The sequence below is a fragment of the Heptranchias perlo genome, chromosome 8 (assembly GCF_035084215.1).
Source record: "Heptranchias perlo isolate sHepPer1 chromosome 8, sHepPer1.hap1, whole genome shotgun sequence".
Taxonomy (NCBI): Eukaryota; Metazoa; Chordata; class Chondrichthyes; order Hexanchiformes; family Hexanchidae; genus Heptranchias; species Heptranchias perlo.
In genome coordinates this window covers 20,748,133-20,770,102 of record NC_090332.1, presented here as the reverse complement: position 1 = coordinate 20,770,102, position 21,970 = coordinate 20,748,133, and the positions used below count along the sequence as shown (strand labels likewise).

The window sequence follows — 21,970 nt, the reverse complement described above, 5'->3', positions numbered from 1 at the left end:
TGCCATCTAGATTTTTATTCTCTAAACCTAATTTTCACAAATTATTTTCTCTCTGTGCCACATTCCCTTTTTCCAACTGGGGATCTTAATGACTACTACTTGTACTTAATGTACTCTTGAGCCAGCTGTCAAGTGCTACGATATCCTAGGTTATGAACGAAGTCTGATTCATGCACAGTGAACTGCAAAAGATACAGTTTTTCTATCTCCCCAAGATAGAGGACTATGGCCCAGAATTTGTGCAAAAATAACGCGAGTTCATGGCACAGGTAGTTATTAATGCGTAAGAAACCCAGCAATTTGTGGCGAGGAAGAGATACGCCATATGTTGCCAAAATTTGCTTGCTGATTTGCGGCGCTCCGCCATTAGCCTTGCAAAAACCAGAACTCGCTGACAACCTCCCCATGAGTGTCAACAAATTGCTGTATTTGTGCCGTAAAAACAAATTAAACTCGCCACAGAAAGTTAGGGCTGCTATTTCACGGCGTAAGGACCCTGTTAATGGGGTAATTTATGTTTCCATTGGCCTTCCACTTTGAAACTAGTTAGCAATTAATGATAATTATTCTGCACATGCCACATAAAGCACATAACCAGAATACAAGTTAAACTGGGGAAATTATAAAAGAAAGTAAATCCTTCACAGAGAAAAAAGAATGCATTAGGGAATACAACTAAATGATAGAACTGAAAGGAAACAAAGAGTACAGATTGGAAAGTGCTTTACTGGACGTAGATGTCACTGAGAATATGCGAGCTAGTAACTGGCTGGCAAAGCAAGAAATGTTTTTGACTAGCAGGGAGGAAGATCATCAAATTTGACTTGTTGTGAATTGCTATAAAATATATAGCTTTCGTATGTAGGCAGCATCTGCCTTCGGTTCCTGATTTCATGAATTGAAAAACTCTCTGAACCCTGGGCAGGAGGCTATCTTATTCATATGCTTATGTGCCCTGTTCCACAGGAAAAAAAAAACTTAGAATTACACATTTTCCTGCATATAATTCAGTGATATTTTAATAAACTTTGTTTAAATAATCAGATGTCCAAGCTGCCATTCAGAGCTTTGCCTATCATTCAAACCCTTAAGGAGATAAGACTATTGGCCCCATCACTCACCAAGATCCCACATGCCCAGTTGGCCTCGCCTCAATTACCAATTTTAAGTTCCAGCAATTTGCGGCACAAAATTAATTAAAGCTGAAGGATGAGATAAAAAATCCAACTCACAGCGCTCACCGCGAGATGCTTCACTCCAGCAAATTCTGGGCCTATATGTATATGGCACATCAAATGAACTAAAACTCACTTATTTTACACAACTGAGTTCAAATGATAGGTAGCTTTGGGGCTCAAACTCATTACATTGTTTGAAAACCTAGGACTTTAGTGTAACCCAATGCCTCCAGGTATCACATAATAAATTGTAATTTGAGCTCCAGTACTATTAGTCTATCATAAATTCTCTTAGGCTCAAAAATCAAGAGATCGAATTGCTGTAGTAGGTTAACATACCATCCTGTTATCAGGGTTCAAATGCAGTTTAGATGTTAAATAAGTTTAGGTAGTCTCACCCCTTTTTCCTGAAAGGAGAAGGTAGAACTGTCCACAATTTGATACTAATTGGCAATCTAATTCGTATTTAGGACCTGTGGTGTGGGAAGTGAAATAAATTTGCACTAGTGCAAAGGGTAGCAATCTAAGTTCAGGTTGGCAAATGTAGGAATAGAACACAGGGAGTTTAGTTCTGTATCCGGCCTGAGGTATGTCTGCCCTAGGAGTTTATGATTCATACAATGGCTGCTAGAAATGGAAGAGTGTCCCATTCCTCAGTATCACTCATCTTGATGAGCATAATTCATCAGAAAATGTAAGTTTTAAAAAAAGCTGTTTAATACACTTTGCTTTATTTCTTGCACAACTTTTCAAAGCAATACTATGTTACTTTTAAAAACTTTCGACATACTGAAGTACAGCTTAACCAGTTAATTAGTACATGCTTACTAGAATACATTTCAAAATAATTTCTTAATACTCCTAAAATACAGGATTTACACATAGTTGGAGCATTGTGCAGCATAGATCTGTTGGGCCAAATGGCCTGTTTTTGTACTGTAAAATTCTATGTAAGATGCAGAGTTGTTGTGCCTTTAGACAAGTCAGCTCCACAAATTATACATACACTAAGTTTTTGATTCAAAATCTAGTATAAATCTCTAAAAGGTGGTCAGCAATTATTGAGTTTTTTTGCGTGACAAAAGGATATTTACCAGAATAATTAAAAGGTTATCAAATGGCACTCTATTGCAAGCAAACCTTTTGATTGAATAGATTTATGTCATCCAAAGAAAAACAAGTATCTCACAGTGAGCATTACATGTATATTATAATAAAGAATGATTTTTTGAACTTGTTCAATATAAGAACAGTATGTGCATAAGAAAATAAAGCTCACCCCATCATCATCCCTGTGTGGATTCAGTCTACTATAAACAGCTTCAATCACACCGCGCCTAAAGGGATGAGAGAAACACAAACTATCAAACAGATTTTTCTTGTTTCAATTATTTTTGTAAAAAGATGAAGCAATACTTACAGTGCTACATTATTACCTTTAATAGAAAGTAGCCAAATTGGCACAGGAGAGCCACAGGATATCACTGTACTTGGTGCAAAATTTATCGTCATGATATATAAAGTTAATATTCCAAGAAGTTATATGGAAACTTATCAGCTAAAAGCAAATAATTTTAAAAATCTTTTTAATACCTCTTTTAATGTATCTTTCATTTACCTGCTTCCCTCTCCCTTCATTACCCTTTCCCTTTCCATTCATTGCCTTCCACTTCCCTCTCCCCCATTCATTGCAATCTATTCCCCAAGTTCTGCTCCTACCTGAATGTGGCTGCTAATAGACCAGTCTAGGCCCCTCAACATTATTCCTAATACTATGACAGTGATTCCATCTCCTGTGTACTATAGATAGGAATTTTTCAAGAATTTGCACCTACCGTAGAGAGGGGCCAGAATCACTCCCATTAGTGTTAAGAGTGGCATTGAGGGGAGAGGGTCCCAGTCCAATATGTTAGCAGCTGGAGAGGAGCCAAGTCAGTGCTGATTTTAATCAGCAAGCATTGACACACTGTTAAACAGGACAAGGTTTAGCCATTCAACTGTCAGAGAATTTTTCCCCATTTGGAATTATGTCATTTCGTCAAGCTCTCTTTCACCTAAAAGATTACCCCCTCTCCCTGTTTGCCTTTTCTATCTCTACAAAATAATCTTTTTAATTACCAAACCATGTTATTATTGAATCAATTCTCTCTGATGTCTACGTCATCACAGCATGGAACTCCAGGTCTACGACTCCTAGCATTCATATACAGAAATTTGAGTCATCCATTTCGCCATTCCTTAATGTAGGGAAGGTCAATAAAAACTCAGACATTAATTGGGTTGGTTTACCAGAAAGTTCAACAAAGAAATACAGTACATTATTACCATGTTTTTTTAAAAAAATTATGTTTTTCTGTGCCTCTACCTTCTGAAGCTGGAACCCATGTAAGTACATTTTTTACTGGCTAAAATCTAGATCCAATGGGATGGTTTTCCAGCCCATCAGGATACTGAACATCAAAGTTTGATCTAGTTGGATCACTGGAATAAACAGGTCAAACTTTGTTTGCATCTCTTGCCAAAAATGGGTCACAAACTTCAATGTCATCTCTTAAAAAAAAAAACCAGCTAAAAATACTTCTTCTGCCTTCAGTACAGATGTATTCAAAAAAACAGGTGTGTATTTTAAAATGTGCTTTCCACTGAAGCTAACCAAACAGCAAGAGTGGCTAGTCGTCTTCACCTATCATTTAACGGGGTATTCTGAATCTGCTTAATTATGAAGAGGAAACAGTCAAGCAGATATCAGTGACACCAACCTGTATCAGCCATCATGAAATATTCTTCCAGCAAATTCATATGGTTAGACTTGTGAAGTAGCTAAAACTGATCACAATACCTTAGTAGTAAAACTTATTTTTACTAGTTGATCTCCGATGGCAATGCTCACTAAGTTCTTTAAAAGGTTTTCTCTCTCCCTGTAACTATTATCTCTCATCAACAATGTGGTGGCCATGTACTAACCAAATCTGTAGGACATGATGGATAAAATAGTTTTTATATAAATAATTCCAATATTATAAATGCAAATTTCTAGCAGACAATGGAGCATGTTCATAAGATCCAGGAAGGTGCATCAGATTGTGCAGAGAAAAAACATTGGATGAGGGATGGCTGGGGTAGATAAGTTTGTGTTTTTTCCTAAATTGTTGAATTTCTGTGTTTATTATTTTAGAGGCATACTGTTAGGTAGGTGAAAAAATCATTATAGCTGTATCTTACTGAATTTATTTCACTCCAATGTGATTTCCTTTCCTGTAATACAATTGAGAAGAAGCTTTTTTGATAGTGGGTCATTGAGAAGAAACTATGGGCTCAATTTTGAAATGGTGGCGGGTTGGCAGCAGGGGCGGGGGGGGATGAAGGTGCGCGTGGCAAACCCGAATAAACAAAACTTATCGTTTCCAACGCGATCGCACTGTAATTGATGGTGGTTAACATGCACTGCGGTTTCGTGCCCGGCAGCCAGCCTGATTGACAGGCTGGCTGCCGTCAGGAGCTGCAACATTTGGGGGGGGGGGGGGGGGGACAGAGAGCGAGACACATCCGGTGCTGGAACGGAAGATCGGGTGGAGGGGGGAGAAAGAGAGGGGTAACGATCGGGGGGGGAGGGGGGTGGAAGAGAGGGGGAACGATCGGGGGGGAGGGGGGTGGAACAGAGAGAGGGGGAACGATCGGGGGAGAAGAGAGAGGGGGAACAATCGGGGGGGGGGGGGAATGAGAGAGGGGAAGATTGGGGGGGGGGGGGTGGAGAGGAACAAGGGCAGATCGGAGATGGAGACATCGGAGCAGGATAGAAAGGCAGGTTGATTTTGTGTTTTAACTTCGTGCAATGGTTTTTTATTTAATTTATTTAGTTTCTTTTTGCCTGATCTATGCTCTGCTTTAATTGCCAGCGGGACTTCCGGATTCGGGACGTCCACGCGCACATAGGTGCGTCCGTGGGGAACTCAGAAGTCGGCGGGTTGGAGCCGGCTTCTGAACCCACTCTGCATTTCTGCAATTTTTGCAGCTCCCTGCCCCCAACGCACCCGCAATTTACATGCAAAATCAAGCCCTATGTATGCGAGAGTAGAAAGGTCTTGTCCAATGGGATTGGTTATTCCTTACTCATTAATTTACCAATTAGAGAGCAGAAAAACACATTCAGGAAGAAAAAAAATGATACACATTCACAAAGACTTTAAATTCACAATGTTTATGATGGTCACTACAGATGCAGGAAATTTTGCACTCACTTGCTTGCAAGGCCTCCTCCTGGGGGTAGATTAGGGATGTTCTCCATAGAGAGGGTACGCATCACGTGAACCAAATCAGGCATCCCTTCTTCACTGGGTTTCTCCATGATTTCTAGTATTGGTAATTAAAAATAAGACACATTTAACTGAAGGTGTCTTTAAGCTACAAATTTACCAGAGTGCTTTGTGCAGCTGCCACCAAAATCAAAAACTTTGATAAATTTTACTTTGCATACCCTGTAAACTCAAAAAAAATCTGGGTGCGCATACTCCCAAGTTAGATACCTCGACATATATGAAAAATGACCCAAAATTCTCTGGTCAATAGCACACATACTAGCGCTGAACAAGAAGTATTGTACTAATTTTGGAGGAGACAATAGTTTAGCTTTATCAAATGTAAGTATCAGCACTCTCATCTCGAATCAGAAGGCTGTGGGTTAAAATCCCACTCCAGGAGTTGATACTACATCATCAGAGCTGCCATGTTTCAAATTAAATGTTAAAATTGAAGCTTCTCCATCTGTTAAAGAGCTCATGGCACTACTTGGAAAGGAGCAGGGAGTTCTCCCATTGTCCTGGCCAACATTCTTCCTTCAACCAACATCACCAAAGCAGATTAGTCATTCATCTGATTGCTGTTGTGCAGGATCTCAGTATGTGTAAATTTGCTGCCATCTTTGCCTACATAACACTGACTGCACTTTAAAATTAATTTGCACTTTGAGACATTGCTCAGAGACATGATAAAGCACTTTATAAATGAAAGTTTTTATTTGAAACTAGCACTTGTTGAAATGACCCAAACACTAAGAGCAGCTAATTTTCACACCAAATCTAAAGGAAGACAGTTTGAACCAAAAAAAACTTTGGTAAGGGCTGATTTTATAATAGAGGTGCAGTGGCAACCCACCAGTACATTAGTGCATGAAGTGCAAATGAGGTCTGCTCATTTAAGTAAATATTTTGCATTTTTAGCACAGATTGGGCCATGTACTGAGGAGGGTTGATGCGGCATCCTCCTCAGAAATATGCTGTTTGGCCTGCATGGGAAAAGATAACTGTTCTGGTGAACACAATGTCTATGATATGCTCTATTTGTATCCCTGTGGAAGCATGTGCTTCATTACATTGTCTAAGCTATGGTTTGTAGATTTTGGACTGCTATCAAAAAAACATGCAACTAGCTCACGCTCAGAACCCAGTTAAAGAAATCTAAGAAACTTACTCTCAAAGGCTTCACAGATGATCTTGTATTTCTGGGGCAAACCATACAACATGCAGGTAGCGAAGTCCTACCCTCAGTTACATAATTTCGTAATACTGAACGAGGCCTGCGCACAGTAGCGTCAGCCTCCTGTGAAACCAGCTGAGCCATAAAAAACACAGGTCACTGGATCCTAGAGTGAAGCCTCCTCCAGAGTTTTCCAATTTTCCCACAATGGGAAAAACGTGCCCGAGCAGCACATACCAGGTGACTTGAAAAATTTTCCCTTTCAGTTCTCGGGATTTAACCTGCGACCTCTACCACCTAGAAGGACAAGGGCAACAGGCACATGGGAACACCACCACCTGCACGTTCCCCTCCAAGTCACACACCATCCCAACTTGGAAATATATCGCCGTTCCTTCATCGTCGCTGGGTCAAAATCCTGGAACTCCCTACCTAACAGCACTGTGGGAGAACCTTCATCACATGGACTGCAGCGGTTCAAGGCGGCGGCTCACCACCACCTTCTCAAGGGCAGTTAGGGATGGGCAATAAATGCTGGCCTTGCCAGCGATGCCCACATCCCATGAACGAATAAAAAAGAAGTTCTTTTTGGGGGCAGAGGGTAGGGAGCTCACATGGGTTATCAGGAATTAGACTACTCTCAGCCAAAATAAAAAAGAACCAAGTCTAGGTGAGGTATGCTGATCATCCAACAGTTTTACATACCTTTTTAAATCCCTTCCATTCTCTCCTACACCAAAGCTGCCTCCTGAAAACCAACAGGCTCGGGCTCGCTAATCCCACATGCTTCATCAGGCTACAAAGAGATTCTCTCATCTTTTGAGCTAGCAATTTGCCTCACCTCAATGCTATGACCAACCATCCAGCCAAGATCAACAGCTCAAAATCCAGTATATTTAACAGTTATTCTGATACCAGCAATAATTTTATTGTTGTTCTATTCAAATATATACATCAAAGTTTCAAAAAACTTACACTCTCCCATTTTCTCCACTCTCATTCTTTATATTTTTACTTTTATAGCATTACATTTAATATTCTATATTCAAAAAAAAGTTAAATACTGTACTCATTCTGTATCTCTAGCACCCCACTGTGCATTTCGGAGCTGTGATTTATATCATAGAAACTGGTCTGATGGACTGAAAACTGGCACCAGTTTGTCAGCCAACTGAATGCCTGAACACTCACTCTTTTTGCAAGCCATTACTGGACAATTCGAGCATCACCTAGTTGCCCCAGGAATTATGCATGTTCAAAATATTTTTTTGTCTGTGATGCCATAAGGGTTAAATCATATTCAGAAAACACAATGATAAACCTTAGGCAAAAGAAATGTAAAACAAGACAGTAATTTGGTTGAAGGTACAAGTACTTTACAGAATCACTAGGCCAAAGTTCAAATTATATACTGATCAGTAGCAGCAATGTTGAATAATAGGGATTTAATTTGTCCTTTCATTTTGTCATCCCCCAACTCGGGTGCATTGTTTACAACATGATTATGTTCAGGAACTTCACTGAACAAACCAAAGGTGAAAAGTTCATTGCAATGCTTATGGAAATTTACTTCACATAAGCTGTTCTAACACATTACATGGGATATTCCAGCAACATCTGCTTACTGATGACAATGTTTTCTGTAAGGGCAATGTCTGAATGGATACGAGTGACGAGGGAATCCTGCCACACCTGCTGTGCCAAAAGGCTTGGTGCCAGCTGCATACTTCAGCTGATCTAACAGCAATGTTAACAGCACGAAGTACCCAGTGTTTTAATCAAACCAGGAAACGCAGTGTATCTGGTATCCACAGCATCTAAACAACACAAACAGATTCCATAAGCCAGTTAAATATTCCTGGTTAATGTTTATACAATTCCCTTCACTATGCCACCAAGATTTTTTTGGATAAAAAGACCACTACAAAATTTGCAACAAAGTCTCATTCAGTGAATAAACAAATAAATCACAGAAAGTACTAAGTATCATGTTGGAGCCAAGAAACCAATCACAATTTACAAACAGAAAATTACCCTTAATCTCAGTTTTACTAGTAAGATGTACAGCAGTGTTTGAGTGACATTACACAAACCTACAAGTTTAATTTTTCTGGGCAAAGCTTTTTTTCTCACCCATGCTAGATTAATTCCAAGTATCTAGCCTCATAATCATCATGCCCATCAAATAACACAGTAATTAACCATTTGTAGCCACAGAAAACAAAAGGAAACTGATTGTAAGTGCTTTGAAGAACAATGAAAATAACATTTTTTAAAATGTAAATTGTTCCTGTAACAAATGACATTCCACAGTTTGGCAGTAATGAATATAAATATTGAGATCCAATATGATGTTTTGTGAAACCTCTCCAACATCAACATCCGGAAGCATGGGCAAATTTCCACATTTATGCTGATGACATCCAGGTGTACCTCTCTACCTCCTTTAGCGATGCAACTGCCGATCCCACAAAGGCCTGCATGGGCAAAAATTTCCTGCAGCTTAATGTTGGCAAAGCCAAAGCCATTCTTTTTGACTCTCACCAGCACCTACGTGGCTCTGGCTTTGATGCCATCTACCCCTTCCGAGCTGCTACCTCAGATAGAGTCAGGCAACGCAGAACCCTAGAATACTACTCAACCCTGAGAACCACTTCCTCCCTCTCCTCCACTCCTGCTATCCTCCACTTCTGCGACCCTGCCTTCTCCACACCTACCACTTTCCCCACTCCCGCTGCCAAAACCCTGCTATATGCCTTCATCACCTGGAGGCTCAACGTCTACAACACTCCTTGCCTCAACCTTCCAAAAGCTTCAACTCATTCAAAACACCGTTGTCTGTGCCTTCACAAAGTCCCACACTCTCATTACCCCTATCTTTGCCAGCCTCCCCTTGCTCCAGTGAGTTTACTTCAGAATTATTGGCCACGCTTTCAAATGCCTCCATGGCCTTACCATGCCATTCTTCAGTGATCTTCTCTTGCCATACATTCCTGGATGCAAAAAAACTTACAGTCCCCACCACTTAAAACGTACACATTTAAAACGGGTAGTTGCTAATGTGGGCTAAAACCCGATAATGATTAGGCATGTGCATTAACGTCATTTTCAAAGTTACCTGTTATGGCATCTTAAGTGCTCCGTTTATTTCGGGCAGAAACAGCTGTTTCTAGAATCATCCCTGTGACATCGTATGAGTGAAGTATAAAACTGATGCATGTTTTTTTAAAATATATTTATATTTAACAAAAATATTTAAGTTAAGATTTGTGTTTTTTTCCCTCCTCTCTGGATCTTTCTATAAGACATGGGGACTGTAAAACAAACATCCATAGTTAGTTACCTACACATGAATTGGAAGCAAAAAGGAAATGGGGGATAGGCTGCAGACACATCATAAAAATCCAGTCTGATTCTTATCTATCATCCACCAAAGAAACTTATAAGGGAGCTTATTGAGGTTCTGCCAGTACCATTGACAAACAAACAAACATTAAATATTTATGATAGATATATATCGATCAATCATCAAATTCAATTTGACATGAATTAAGCCACACTATCAGTCGTGTAGCAAATGAAGAATCAAATAATGGACCTTTGTTTTTGGTAGAAACAAAAGTAATGTGCAACTCTTTCGAGAATAGAAAAAAAAAATCAATAAGGGAAGTCATTGAGCTGGAAATGGATTTTTTGATGTGTAGATGGTGTAAAAGCCCGGTCTTTTTAAATTGGGTGCGCAGATTCTCAATTTCCCATTCGCCTGTAATGCATGTTCCCTGGTAATCGGGCTATCCCTGGCAGTTTCTGCATCGGATGACTGCCCGAGGATGAACCAGACTGTTGGCAACCATGGCGTCCTGTTTGACCCTGAGCTGAGCCTCCGACCCCATAACCTCTCCATCACCAAGACTGCCTACTTCCACCTCCGTAACATCGCGCGTCTCTGCCCCTGCCTCGGTTCATCTGCTGCTGAAAACCTCATCCATGGTCTTTGTTACCTCTAGACTCGACTATTCCAATGCTCTCCTGGCTGGCCTCCCATCTTACACCCTCCACAAAGTTGAGCTCATCCAGAACTCTGCTACCCATATCCTAACTTGCATCAGTCCCGTTCACCCAGCACCCCTGTAATCGCTGACCTACATTGGCTCCCGGTCCAGCAAGATCTCAATTTTAAAATTCTCATCCTTGTTTTCAAATCTCTCCGTGGCCTCGCCCCTTCCCATCTCTGCAACCTCCTCCGCCCTACAACCCTCCAAGATCTCTGTGCTCTTCCAATTCTGGCCTCTTGCGAATCCTTGATTTTCTTCGTTCCACCATTGGCGACTGTGCCTTCAGCTGCCTAGGCCAGAAGCTCTGGAATTGCATCCCTAAACCTCTCCGCCTCTCCTCGTTTAAGATGCTCCTTAAAACCTACCACTGTGACCAAGCATCTCCTGATATGGCTCGGTGTCAAATTTTGTTTGATAATCGCTCATGTGAAGCCTGTTGGGACGTTTTACTATGTTAAAAGCCCTACGTAAAGGCCCTATATAAATGCAAGTTGTTATAATCTGTGCACCACCCTTCTGTGGTGCTATAGACTCGGAAGTGACTTACCAGTGCAAAAGAAAATAAAGGGTATATTTGATGCACAAGTTTATACTGTTAATGCTTAATGAAGAAAAAGTAGTACCGGAGTTACTTAATGTGACAGGATTTTTTTCCTCATGAATCATCTTTATTTATTCAGCATCTCGTAACATTAATCCCTGATTTTTAAGTTCTGCAGTGACAAGTGGCCCTGATGTCTTTTTCCAAGAGAAAGATAAGTAATGCCATGCACTTCAAGTGAAATTAAGAATTTCGTATTTCTTTTTTAAAATTCGTTCATGGGATGTGGGCGTCGCCGGCGAGGCTGGCATTTATTGCCCATCCCTAATTGCCCTTGAGAAGGTGGTGGTGAGCCGCCTTCTTGAACCGCTGCAGTCCGTGTGGTGAAGGTTCTCCCACAGTGCTGTTAGGTAGGAAGTTCCAGGATTTTGACCCAGCGACGATGAAGGAATGGCGATATATTTCCAAGTTGGGATGATGTGTGACTTGGAGGGGAACATGCAGGTGGTGTTATTCCCATGTGCCTGCTGCTCTTGTCCTTCTAGGTGGTAGAGGTCGCGGGTTTGGGAGGTGCTGTCGGAGAAGCCTTGGCGAGTTGCTGCAGTGCATCCTATGGATGGTACACACTGCAGCCACAGTGCGCCGGTGGTGAAGGGAGTGAATGTTCAGGGTGGTGGATGGGGTGCCAATCAATCGGGCTGCTTTGTCCTGGATGGTGTCGAGCTTCTTGAGTGTTGTTGGAGCTGCACTCATCAGGCAAGTGGAGAGTATTCCATCACACTCCTGATTTGTGCCTTGTAGATGGTGGAAAGGCTTTGGGGAGTCAGGAGGTGAATCACTCGCCACAGAATACCCAGCCTCTGACCTGCTCTTGTAGCCACAGTATTTATATGGCTGGTCCAGTTAAGTTTCTGGTCAATGGTGACCCCCAGGATGTTGATGGTAGGGGACTTGGCGATGGTAATGCCATTGAGTGTCAAGGGGAGGTGGTTAGACCCTCTCTTGTTGGAGATGGTCATTGCCTGGCACTTGTCTGGCGCGAATGTTACTTGCCACTTATGAGCCCAAGCCTGGATGTCGTCCAGGTCTTGCTGCATGCGGGCTCGGACTGCTTCATTATCTTTGCAGACAAGAATGGAAAGCCCACGTGCTTAATTTATAAGGAACAGATAACTGTGCTGAAAGAATACAACGTTCAAAGACACTATGAAGCAAAGCATGGTGAGAAATATGATAAGTTAAAGGAAGAAAATATTTCTGAATTGGCACAGTCATTGAAAAAGGAGCAATTAATGTTCACTACTGCTTGACACACAAGTGATACTGCTGTTCAGGTGAGCCACGTGGTTTCCCATGGAATAGCTATGTCATCAAAACTGTTTTCTGAGGGAGAATTTTTGAAGAACTGCATGCTAAAAGCTGCAGAACTAATGTGTCCAGATAAGCAGCAAGCTTTTGCAAGTATCAGCCTCTCAAGAAACACAATCGCTGAGAGAATCAATGATTTTAACTGAAAATTTGTAGTTGACTCCGGGACAAAGCAAAGCTCTTTGCTGCTTTTTTAGCTTTCGCAGTATTCATTCGAGGAGTTGATGAGAACATGTGCCGAACAAAGGAGCTTGTAGAATTGGTGCCGTTGAGAGATATAACAACAAATAACCTCTTCGACATCTGGGTGGGAGCTCTGGACAAACTGAATGCGGATGGGACAAGAGCTGTGAGGTGTGGCCATAGATGCCCGCAATGGTGGGAAACAAAGGTGGAACTGTGGCAAAATTAACGGCTAAATTGTAAAGTGTCAACCCAAAGCAGCAGTTTTCTAGTTTTCACTGCATTTTACATCAAGCTCTGTGTAAAACTTTGAAAATGAATTATGTTATAGATGTGGTTATTAAAACTGTAAGTTTTATTTGAGGTACAGCTCTCAACCACCAGCAGTTTAGCTGGCTGTTGGAGGAATGTGAAATTCACAGTGGACTGCCACTATTACACTGCGTCGTTGGCTAAGTCGGGGAGCAGTGTTGAAGCGCATCTTTGAATTGTGTAGTGAGATCTAACTGTTCATGGATCAGAAACAGAAAGATGTTACTGACTTACAGGACAATGAATGGCTACAAGATCTTGCTTTCATGGTGGATACTTTGAAGCGCCAGAACTTGCTCAACAGAAGAATGCAGGGGCACAACCAAGTAGTGACAGAATACTAGGACAAAATTCGGGCCTTTGAGATGAAGTTTCAGCTGTGAGAGAAGCAACTTTCACAGAGTAACTTGGCTCATTTTCCTGCCCTGAAATCATTACGTGACACTGTTGGGACTTAATGTGATGGTGCCACAGAAGGATTCATGGACAAAATTGCTTAACTGAAAAAGGAATTTCAACAACAATTCTGACTTTAGGAAACATGAAGGAGAGTTTGCAATTTTCAGCACACTATTTTCTGTCAATGTGCATGAGGTACCAGAGGAGCACCAAATGGAAGTTATTGAACTGTAGTGTGACACTCCGTTGAAGAACAAGTTTTCCGATATTGCTGTTACCATGTTTTATCAATACCTGGCACCAAATTATCCCAATCTGTGGTCCTTTGCATCAAGAATTCTTTCTATATTTGGGATCATGTACATATGTGAACAAGTGTTCTCCATCATGAATACCAGCAAGTCTAAACGATGTTCTTGACACAAACTTGAACGATACTCAAGATAGCCACAATCTTGAGCCATTGCATCAACATTTGGTCCAAATGTTGATGCAGTGGTTCAAGCCAAGAGGTGCCAGGTATCAGGAAGCAGCAAAAGCAGTAAATAGTACTTGGATTTTACAACCTCAGGATATCCCAGAACACTTTACAGGCAATGAAGCACTTTTGAAGTGTAGTCACTGTTGCAATGTAGAAAATAAAATCTAAATGTAAGTACCAATATGGTTTGTCTTTACCTATTTCTATTTTAATAATATTTGTTAAATGTGGCCCACATCAAGTGCCAGGATATTGAATCGGGCCCACGATTTAAAATGAGTTTGACACCCCTGCTCTATAGCATGACACCCAGGAACTCAACAGAGATAAGACTGCTGCTGTGCAGGATTTTTCTACCATCTAAAGGATGCTACTTTGTATAACCATCCGTATCATAGCATGCATGTTCAGCTTGTTTTTCTTATAAGATTCCACCATTTCCTCTATATGCCCCCCAAAATTACATCTTTTCCATGAAAGGTAGTTGTAATACCTTCTGCTGTAGACCCAATGGGAGCAATGTTAAAAATTACTATGCTGGACTATGGAGCAAAACACCAAAAGCCATACATAGGTCTGACTTCTGTGCCCAGAGAACATTGCACTACTTCATAGGAACAGGAGTAGACAATTGAGCCTTTTATTAGCCATGGCAGCTCTATCTTTTTAAATCCCAAATTCCTGCCTTTTTTCTATAATCATTTAATACCCTGCGCATAGAATCATAGAAGTTCACAGCACAGAAGGAGGCCATAGGACTCATCATGTCTGCACTGGCTCCCGACTAGAACAAGCTAACATGAATTGCACTGCCCCACCCTCTCCTTAATAATTCTCTTGATTCAAATATTTATCCAATTTTCCCTTAAAAGATGCAATGGTCTCTTCTTTAACCACATTCTGAGACAAAGCATTCCATGTTCCAGCAACCCTCTGACTAAATAAATTTCTCCTAATCTTTTCTCTCACTCTCTTAATGACAATTTTAAATTGATGGCTCCCTCGTCACAAACTCCCCAACCAAAGGAAATAGTTTTGCCTTATTCAATCTATCAAAACCTCTCAATTTTATAAACTCCATTATTTCCCTTCTTAGCCTTCAAAGCTCTGGTGAAAATTAGTTCAATATCTCAAGTCTGTATTCACAACTATAATTTCCCTTCCCTGGCATTATCCTGCTAAATCTATACTCTCTATAGCTTCAGTCCTTTCTATAATGGGGCACCCAAAACTGTAGAAATACTACCAACTGTTTACTAATCCGTGTTTTGTACAAAGTTATCAGGACTTCTTTATTCTTGTACTCTATGCCCCTATTTCTAAAACCCAAAATGGTGTCAGGTTTTTTTATGGCTTTATTTATTCACAGTCTCGCTTTCATGGAATTATGTATTTGAACTCCTAGGTCTTTCTGTTTATGCACACCCTTCAGCATCTTTCCATTCAGTGTACACTGTTCATTGTTTTTCTTCTCAAAATGTATTGCCGTACACTTCTCCATGTTAAATTGCATCTGCCACCTGTCTGCCCATGCCACCAACCTGTCTGCATCTTCCTGAAGTCTTTTACAATCTGTTTGTCAAATTCCTTAATTTTGTGCCATCAGTAAGTAACAATCTATCTCCCTTTGAAACAGGTCAGTTGACTTTATATCTGTGGTGTCCATGGGCAGTAAATTCCATAATCTCAATCTTTTGTATGAAGCAGTTATTCCTGCATTGGCTTTTCACTGGCTTAGCTCTAGATACGTCCCTTTGTTCTGAATTCCCCTACTGGAGGAAGAGTCATTCTGTATATATGCTGTCAATTCTCTTCATTATTTAAACACTTCAATCAAATCATCCATAATCTCATCTTTAGGGAATACAATTCAAGTTTACCCAGTTCAATCATAACCAAGTCCCTGCAACTCAGGTAGGACTCCAGTGAATTATAGCTAGACTGCATGCAAAGCTGTATATCCTTCTTACGGTCAGGTGGCCAAAACTCAATACATTATTTCAAATGACCAGCATTATATGCAAATGCATTAGAACTTCTTTGCTGCAAAGCAACAATCTGCATTTGGTCTTCAATGAGGGGAAGCCACTGAATGCGGTAAATGTCCTAATCTACTTTAGCAACCACTTGGTACTATTCTAGCATGATTATATCTTTGTTGGTAAATTTGTAGGTCAAATGCGTTCATCCATTTGGAAACCAGGTCTGGAGACTCAGGATTTGCCTTGTGGGTTTCCAGTAATGAAAGAGGACCTGAAGTATAACTATCTAGTTTGCGAATAGCATGCTATACAAGGGTGAGTTTTAATGGACCTTGTATGATCAGTAAAGAGTTATTTGCTCATAGCCTATGTTTGTTGCTTCAGATCTTTGTGTCAATGTAGTCATCAGGAACTCTGTGAAAACCACCTGATGTTATCCACATAAGATTTAGAGGAAGAGTTCCCTTGGGGATTCCTGCATCTAATACATGGAAGCTTTGAGTGACTCTGAGATTAAAGTTCCAAATACACAGAGGTGTTTAATGTAACAACGTCCGTAGGAACAGGAATAGGCCATTCAGCCCCCACTCCCGGAGCCTGTTCCACCATTCAATCAAATCATGGCTGATCTGTACCTCAACTCCATGTACCCAGCTTTGCTTCATATCCTCTGATACCCTTGCCTAACAAAAATCTACCGATCTCAGTCTTGAAAAATTGACCCAGCAACCACAACCTTTTGGGGAGAGTTCCAAATTTCCGCTACTTTTTAATGTGAGAAAGTACTTCCTGATTTCACTCCTGAATGCCCTAACTTGTGTCAGCTTGGCTCAGTGGTAGAAGTCTCACTTTGAATCAGAAGGTTGTTGGTTCAGGCCCCACTTGGACTTGAGTGCATAATCTCAGCAGACACTTCAGAGCAGTACTGAGGGAGTGCTGCATGGTCAGAAGGGCAGCCTGCTTGTTCAGGGAGCTTGCTTGTCCCATCTTAGTTTCTTCACTTTGGTGACATGGCAAGTGTCATCAAAAATTACATTTTTTTTTATTTGTTCATGGGATGTGGGCGTCACTGGCAAGGCCAGCATTTATTGCCCTTCTCTAATTGCCCTCGAGAAGGTGGTGGTGAGCCACCTTCTTTAAATGCTGCAGTCCGTGTGGTGAAGGTTCTCCCACAGTACTGTTAGGTAGGGAATTCCAGGATGGTTTGAGACTTGGAGGGGAACGTGCAGGTGGTGTTGTTCCCATGTGCCTGCTGCCCTTGCCCTTCTAGGTGGTAGAGGTCACGGGTTTGGGAGGTGCTGTCGAAGAAGCCTTGGCGAGTTGCTGCAGTGTATCCTGTGGATAGTACACACTGCAGCCATGGTGCGCCAGTGGTGAAGGGAGTGAATGTTTAGGATGGTGGATGGGGTGCCAATCAAGCGGGCTGCTTTGTCCTGGATGGTGTCGAGCTTCTTGAATGTTGTTGGAGCTGCACTCATCCAGGCAAGTGGAGAGTATTCCATCACACTCCTGACTTGTGCCTTGTAGATGGTGGAAAGGCTTTGGGGAGTCAGGAGGCGAGTCACTCGCCACAGAATACCCAGCCTCTGACCTACTCTTGTAGCCACAGTATTTATGTGGCTGGTACAGTTAAGTTTCTGGTCAATGGTGACTCCCAGGATGTTGATGGTGGGGGATTCGGCGATGGCAATGCTGTTGAATGTCATGGGGAGGTGGTTAAACTCTCTCTTGTTGGAGACATCCTCTGCTACTTACACTAGCTTCTACAGAGGATTAACTCCTCTCTTAAAAGATAAATGGTGACTGAAGTGCAGTATGGAACTAGACAGAATTGGACAGAAACAGACTATTGTGTGTTATTCTCAGTGCTGAGAAGACAAAACCAATAATTGTCAAGGAAGACTGACTGATGCTCACCCACTCCAAGAGCTACAGGGTTCAATTGACTTGGTAATTATATCTCATCTACAGCAAAAAAAAACCTTGGAAGTTTTTGGAAAAGCAGAAATCCTAAAGTAAGTTTGGCCCTCCTGTCACCATTACAAACTTCAGTTCTATAAACCCTGTATCTGAAAAGCCCAACATGGAGGAATATTGTAGCAGGAGCAAAATCCACTCTTCTCTGTCCTATTGATACTTGCCACATAACAGAGGAGCCTAATAAATATTTTAAATCCTAGGCATTTGTCACTCTGGGGAGAGCATCATAAATGGTAAATAGCACAATCCCTGTGAATCTGGGCGTTTTTGAAAAAAAAGAAGACATAACCATACATTTGTTACAACAGTCTACCTTATCCCGGAAATTGTAACCTATTGAGAATTCACACACCTGCCCCTACTAAACTGCTTGTCCTCACAAGACATTAGGCCTAGAACATCCTCTGCTGGCTGAGGACTGATGTGGAGATGCCGGTGATGGACTGGGGTTGACAATTGTAAACAATTTTACAACACCAAGTTATAGTCCAACAATTTTATTTTTAATCCCACAAGCTTTCGGGGGCTTTCCCCTTCCTCAGGCGGTGTGGAAATGGCTGAGGACTGGATAGTGAAGTACCCCTTTAAGGAGAAAAAAATTGGATTCACTTGCCAAGTCCTGAAGGAAGTTAAGTTTAGGTGGTACTGGCTTATATTAAATGGCTTATCTTTGAAAGTGTTCTTAGGTAGATCCAACGTTTATTCGTTTGAACTTGGCAAAGACTTTCTCCAGCTTAGCAAACAGTTTTGAGCTAAACACAAACACTATAATCATTTTCTGGACTTCAACATGGGAATTACCTCATGCCTATACAAGCGTCTTGAATTGGATTCTCTCCACCAGTAAAATATTTTCAACAAGGGCATGCTGCTCACAAGACTTGGTGGTAAATCTGGTAATATAAAGTAAGGTGCCTGGTGCAGGGAGCTCAAGAGAATAAAGGGCAAAAATAAAACAAAAAAAAAATACATGGCTGAGGAACGGTTCTTCTCGAAAATGAATGGAAGCCGCCGCTAGTTCTGACAGGAAAGAGAGAAAATAAACCAACCGTGACCATCAACTTCAAATATTTCAAAAACTTTGACTGATGCGACGCATTTTCTAGGATTATTTCTGTTCAGTTACACATCCTACCTTAACATATACAGTAGAAAGGAAGAACATCTCTTAAACTGTTTCTATATTTTAAGACCTTTGAGGCTTTAAAGAACCAAAGTGTTAAAAAGAATTATTTAGAACAGTTATTTCTGCAGAGCCTATTAAAATAAAAATTTGGTCATAAATTCATTGAATTTTTGTAGAAATATCTCTCAACTAGGGGATTCAACAAGTAAACCAAACCTGTCCTACCTTCAACACGCGACTCCAGGTACTTATCCAGTTCAGCATCTTTTTTCACCGCTTCTTCTGAAACCTTGGGAGCATTGGGGAAGCAGACCAGTACAATGCTCATGTTGTCTCTACTTCCCTACAATAAAAAACAATTTAAATAAGTTAAGTTTAATTATCAATATGCATTGAGAACTACTGCAAGAATATTATGTCACAGGTTAGGGTACAGACCAGTCACATTCATATAATTAGGGTACAGACCAGTCACATTCATATAATATGCAATGGAGCACTTTCCTATATATTCCAGAATTATCTCTGTTGCAATTTTCAGCACATTTTAACGTGTAGTTGAACTGATTTCTCCTACTTTTAGAGAAAAAAAATCTTTCAATCTCTAGGTATGGAGGACAGGCACATAACTTATTCTCAGGCCTCTGACAATGGTAATTTGTAACCCATTCCCTCATCTGCACATGAAACTGAAGTAACCTGCTTACCGTTATTTAAACCCAATTTTTTAAAAATTGTATTTACATTACAAATGAGGTATTTTGAAATCTACATGTGCCACAAAGAATGGTCTAGCTTTCGGGTTCCCAACTCTGGTTGGACGTATTCCTGGAGATTTCATCACATGACCTCACGCCCCCACCATTGGTCGCCCAACAAGTCCATCCTCACAGCACACCATCTTCCCATGTCAATTGGGAAACAAACAGACCCATCTCCAATATTTTTATAACTAATAAGCAAAAGTGTTCAAAGAAAATGAAAAAAAAACTTTTTTTTTTAAGAATGCCCCATGATTTTTCTCCCTAGTTTCTCGCAGCAGCGTCCTGGAGATTAATCTTCAATTCCTGGAGACTCCAGGTCAATCCTGGAGAGTTGGCAACTCGCTTGTAACAGTCCTTAATTAAAGTTAATTTTATAGTTTTATACCATGTTTACATAAAGCAAAATGTTTATTGGAGAGTCACTAAACAGAAACAATTTGCAATAATCAACAAATAACTGCATTCATAAATTATTTAGGTCCCCCTTAAAAGTGGGAAACATTTCCTATAAGATAATGAATGCATGTATACCTATACAGCAAACTTAAAATAAAGTCTCCTTGTTTTACTGTCCTTGTACACCAGGCAAATATCTAGACAACTTGGCTTCCACATGGAGAAACGTAGATGATCCAACACTAATGAATGTGTAGGGCAGGCACAAGATACTCCCACTGATAGCACAGGATGCACTGCAGCAACTCACCAAGGCTTCTTCGACAGCACCTCCCAAAACTGTGACCTCTGCCACCTAGAAGGACAAGGGCAACAGGCGCATAGGAACACCACCACCTGCACGTTGCCCTCCAAGTCCATCCGACTTGGAAATATATTGCCGTTCCTTCTTCGTCGCTGGGTCAAAATCCAGGAACTCCCTTCCTAACAGCACTGTGGAAGAACCGTCGGACTGCAGCGGTTCAAGGCAGCGGCTCACCACCACCTTCTCAAGGGCAATTAGGGATAGGCAATAAACACTGGCCTTGCTAGCGACACCCACATCCCGTGCACAAATAAAAAAACATTTTAATATAAAGAAAACAAATTCCACACCTCCAATAGAGCTCAAAACCCAACTTTTTGTTGGTCATGAGAAAGGAGGTCAGAGACGCATGTACTTCTTTTCCACAGGTCATACAAAAAGGGCCCATGGCACATTATACATAAATGAGGGAAAAGAGGCACTTAGATGTACTGTGTCTCCCCTTAAGCACTGCTTACCCAGAACCCCAGCACAAATTTAAAAAGTGCTATAATACAAAATGAAAATTAAAAGATAACATACATTCAGGAACATTTAATTGCTTCAACATATAACATACAGGGGCATTTTTTTTAAATTAAATTATGAAGTGCTGAGATCAAATTACCTTCTTCAGCCAGTGATGGACAGCTTTGGGTACCATAGGTCCAAAGGTCACCTGTTCTTCCCAAGCATGCTGCACTTACCATGTCATGTCTCAAATTGCTCATATACTGTACCCCAAAATGTTATTTTCTGAAATAAATCATCTAATTTGCATTTGAATGAATCAATACCAACTAATTCCACTGTCGCCCTTGGGAGCCTATTCCATAGGTTGACCACTCGCTCACTGAAATATTGTTTCCACATATTAGTTTTGAATTTACCTCCCTTCAAGCGCAGGCCATGTCCTCTGGTGCTGAAGTAATGGAATGGAATTCGTGTAAACTCCAACGTGACAGAATTTTTTCCCCCCACTGCATGTGGACTTGCAGTAGCACATAAAGAACGCATCATTGAAGGTAGAAATTCAACCGATTTCTTGTTTCACTAACTTCAGTTAAAAAGAAAATCAAAGGCTGTTCATAATGGAGTACTGAAAATTAAATTAAAAAGGTCGATATACACCACTGAGCCTGCTGATTGCACTGGCTGTATCCAGTGAATTGGCTGGTAGGCATAAGATAATGACAATCCTCAGCTCCAGACTCAAAAATCCTTTTCTCAAATGAACTAGAAAGTTTGGACAGGTAAATTTTGTGATGCCATACTCTTAGTGGGGAAGCAACAATGGAACACGAATCGGAGACAGAGCTCTAACGACAGAGCTCTAACTACATCACCAATTCTCTGACCCACGCTTCGTGAGCATGGCTCCCTGTTGGGA

The 21,970-nt window shown here is 41.0% G+C and overlaps 1 protein-coding gene across 3 annotated transcripts in view; it reads right to left on the bottom strand.

The window, feature by feature from the left end:
* The window catches only part of ppm1ba (protein phosphatase, Mg2+/Mn2+ dependent, 1Ba), a 110,954-nt gene that overhangs the window by 6,923 nt on the left and 82,061 nt on the right, over positions 1-21,970 (bottom strand). For all 3 annotated transcript variants that reach the window (XM_067988773.1, XM_067988775.1, XM_067988774.1), the window contains exons 3-5: positions 19,303-19,420; positions 5,417-5,528; positions 2,458-2,515 (exon numbers count right to left, since the gene is read on the bottom strand). In XM_067988773.1, coding sequence (XP_067844874.1) covers positions 2,458-2,515; positions 5,417-5,528; positions 19,303-19,420 — 288 coding nt within the window. The remainder of the gene's footprint in view (positions 1-2,457; positions 2,516-5,416; positions 5,529-19,302; positions 19,421-21,970) is intronic.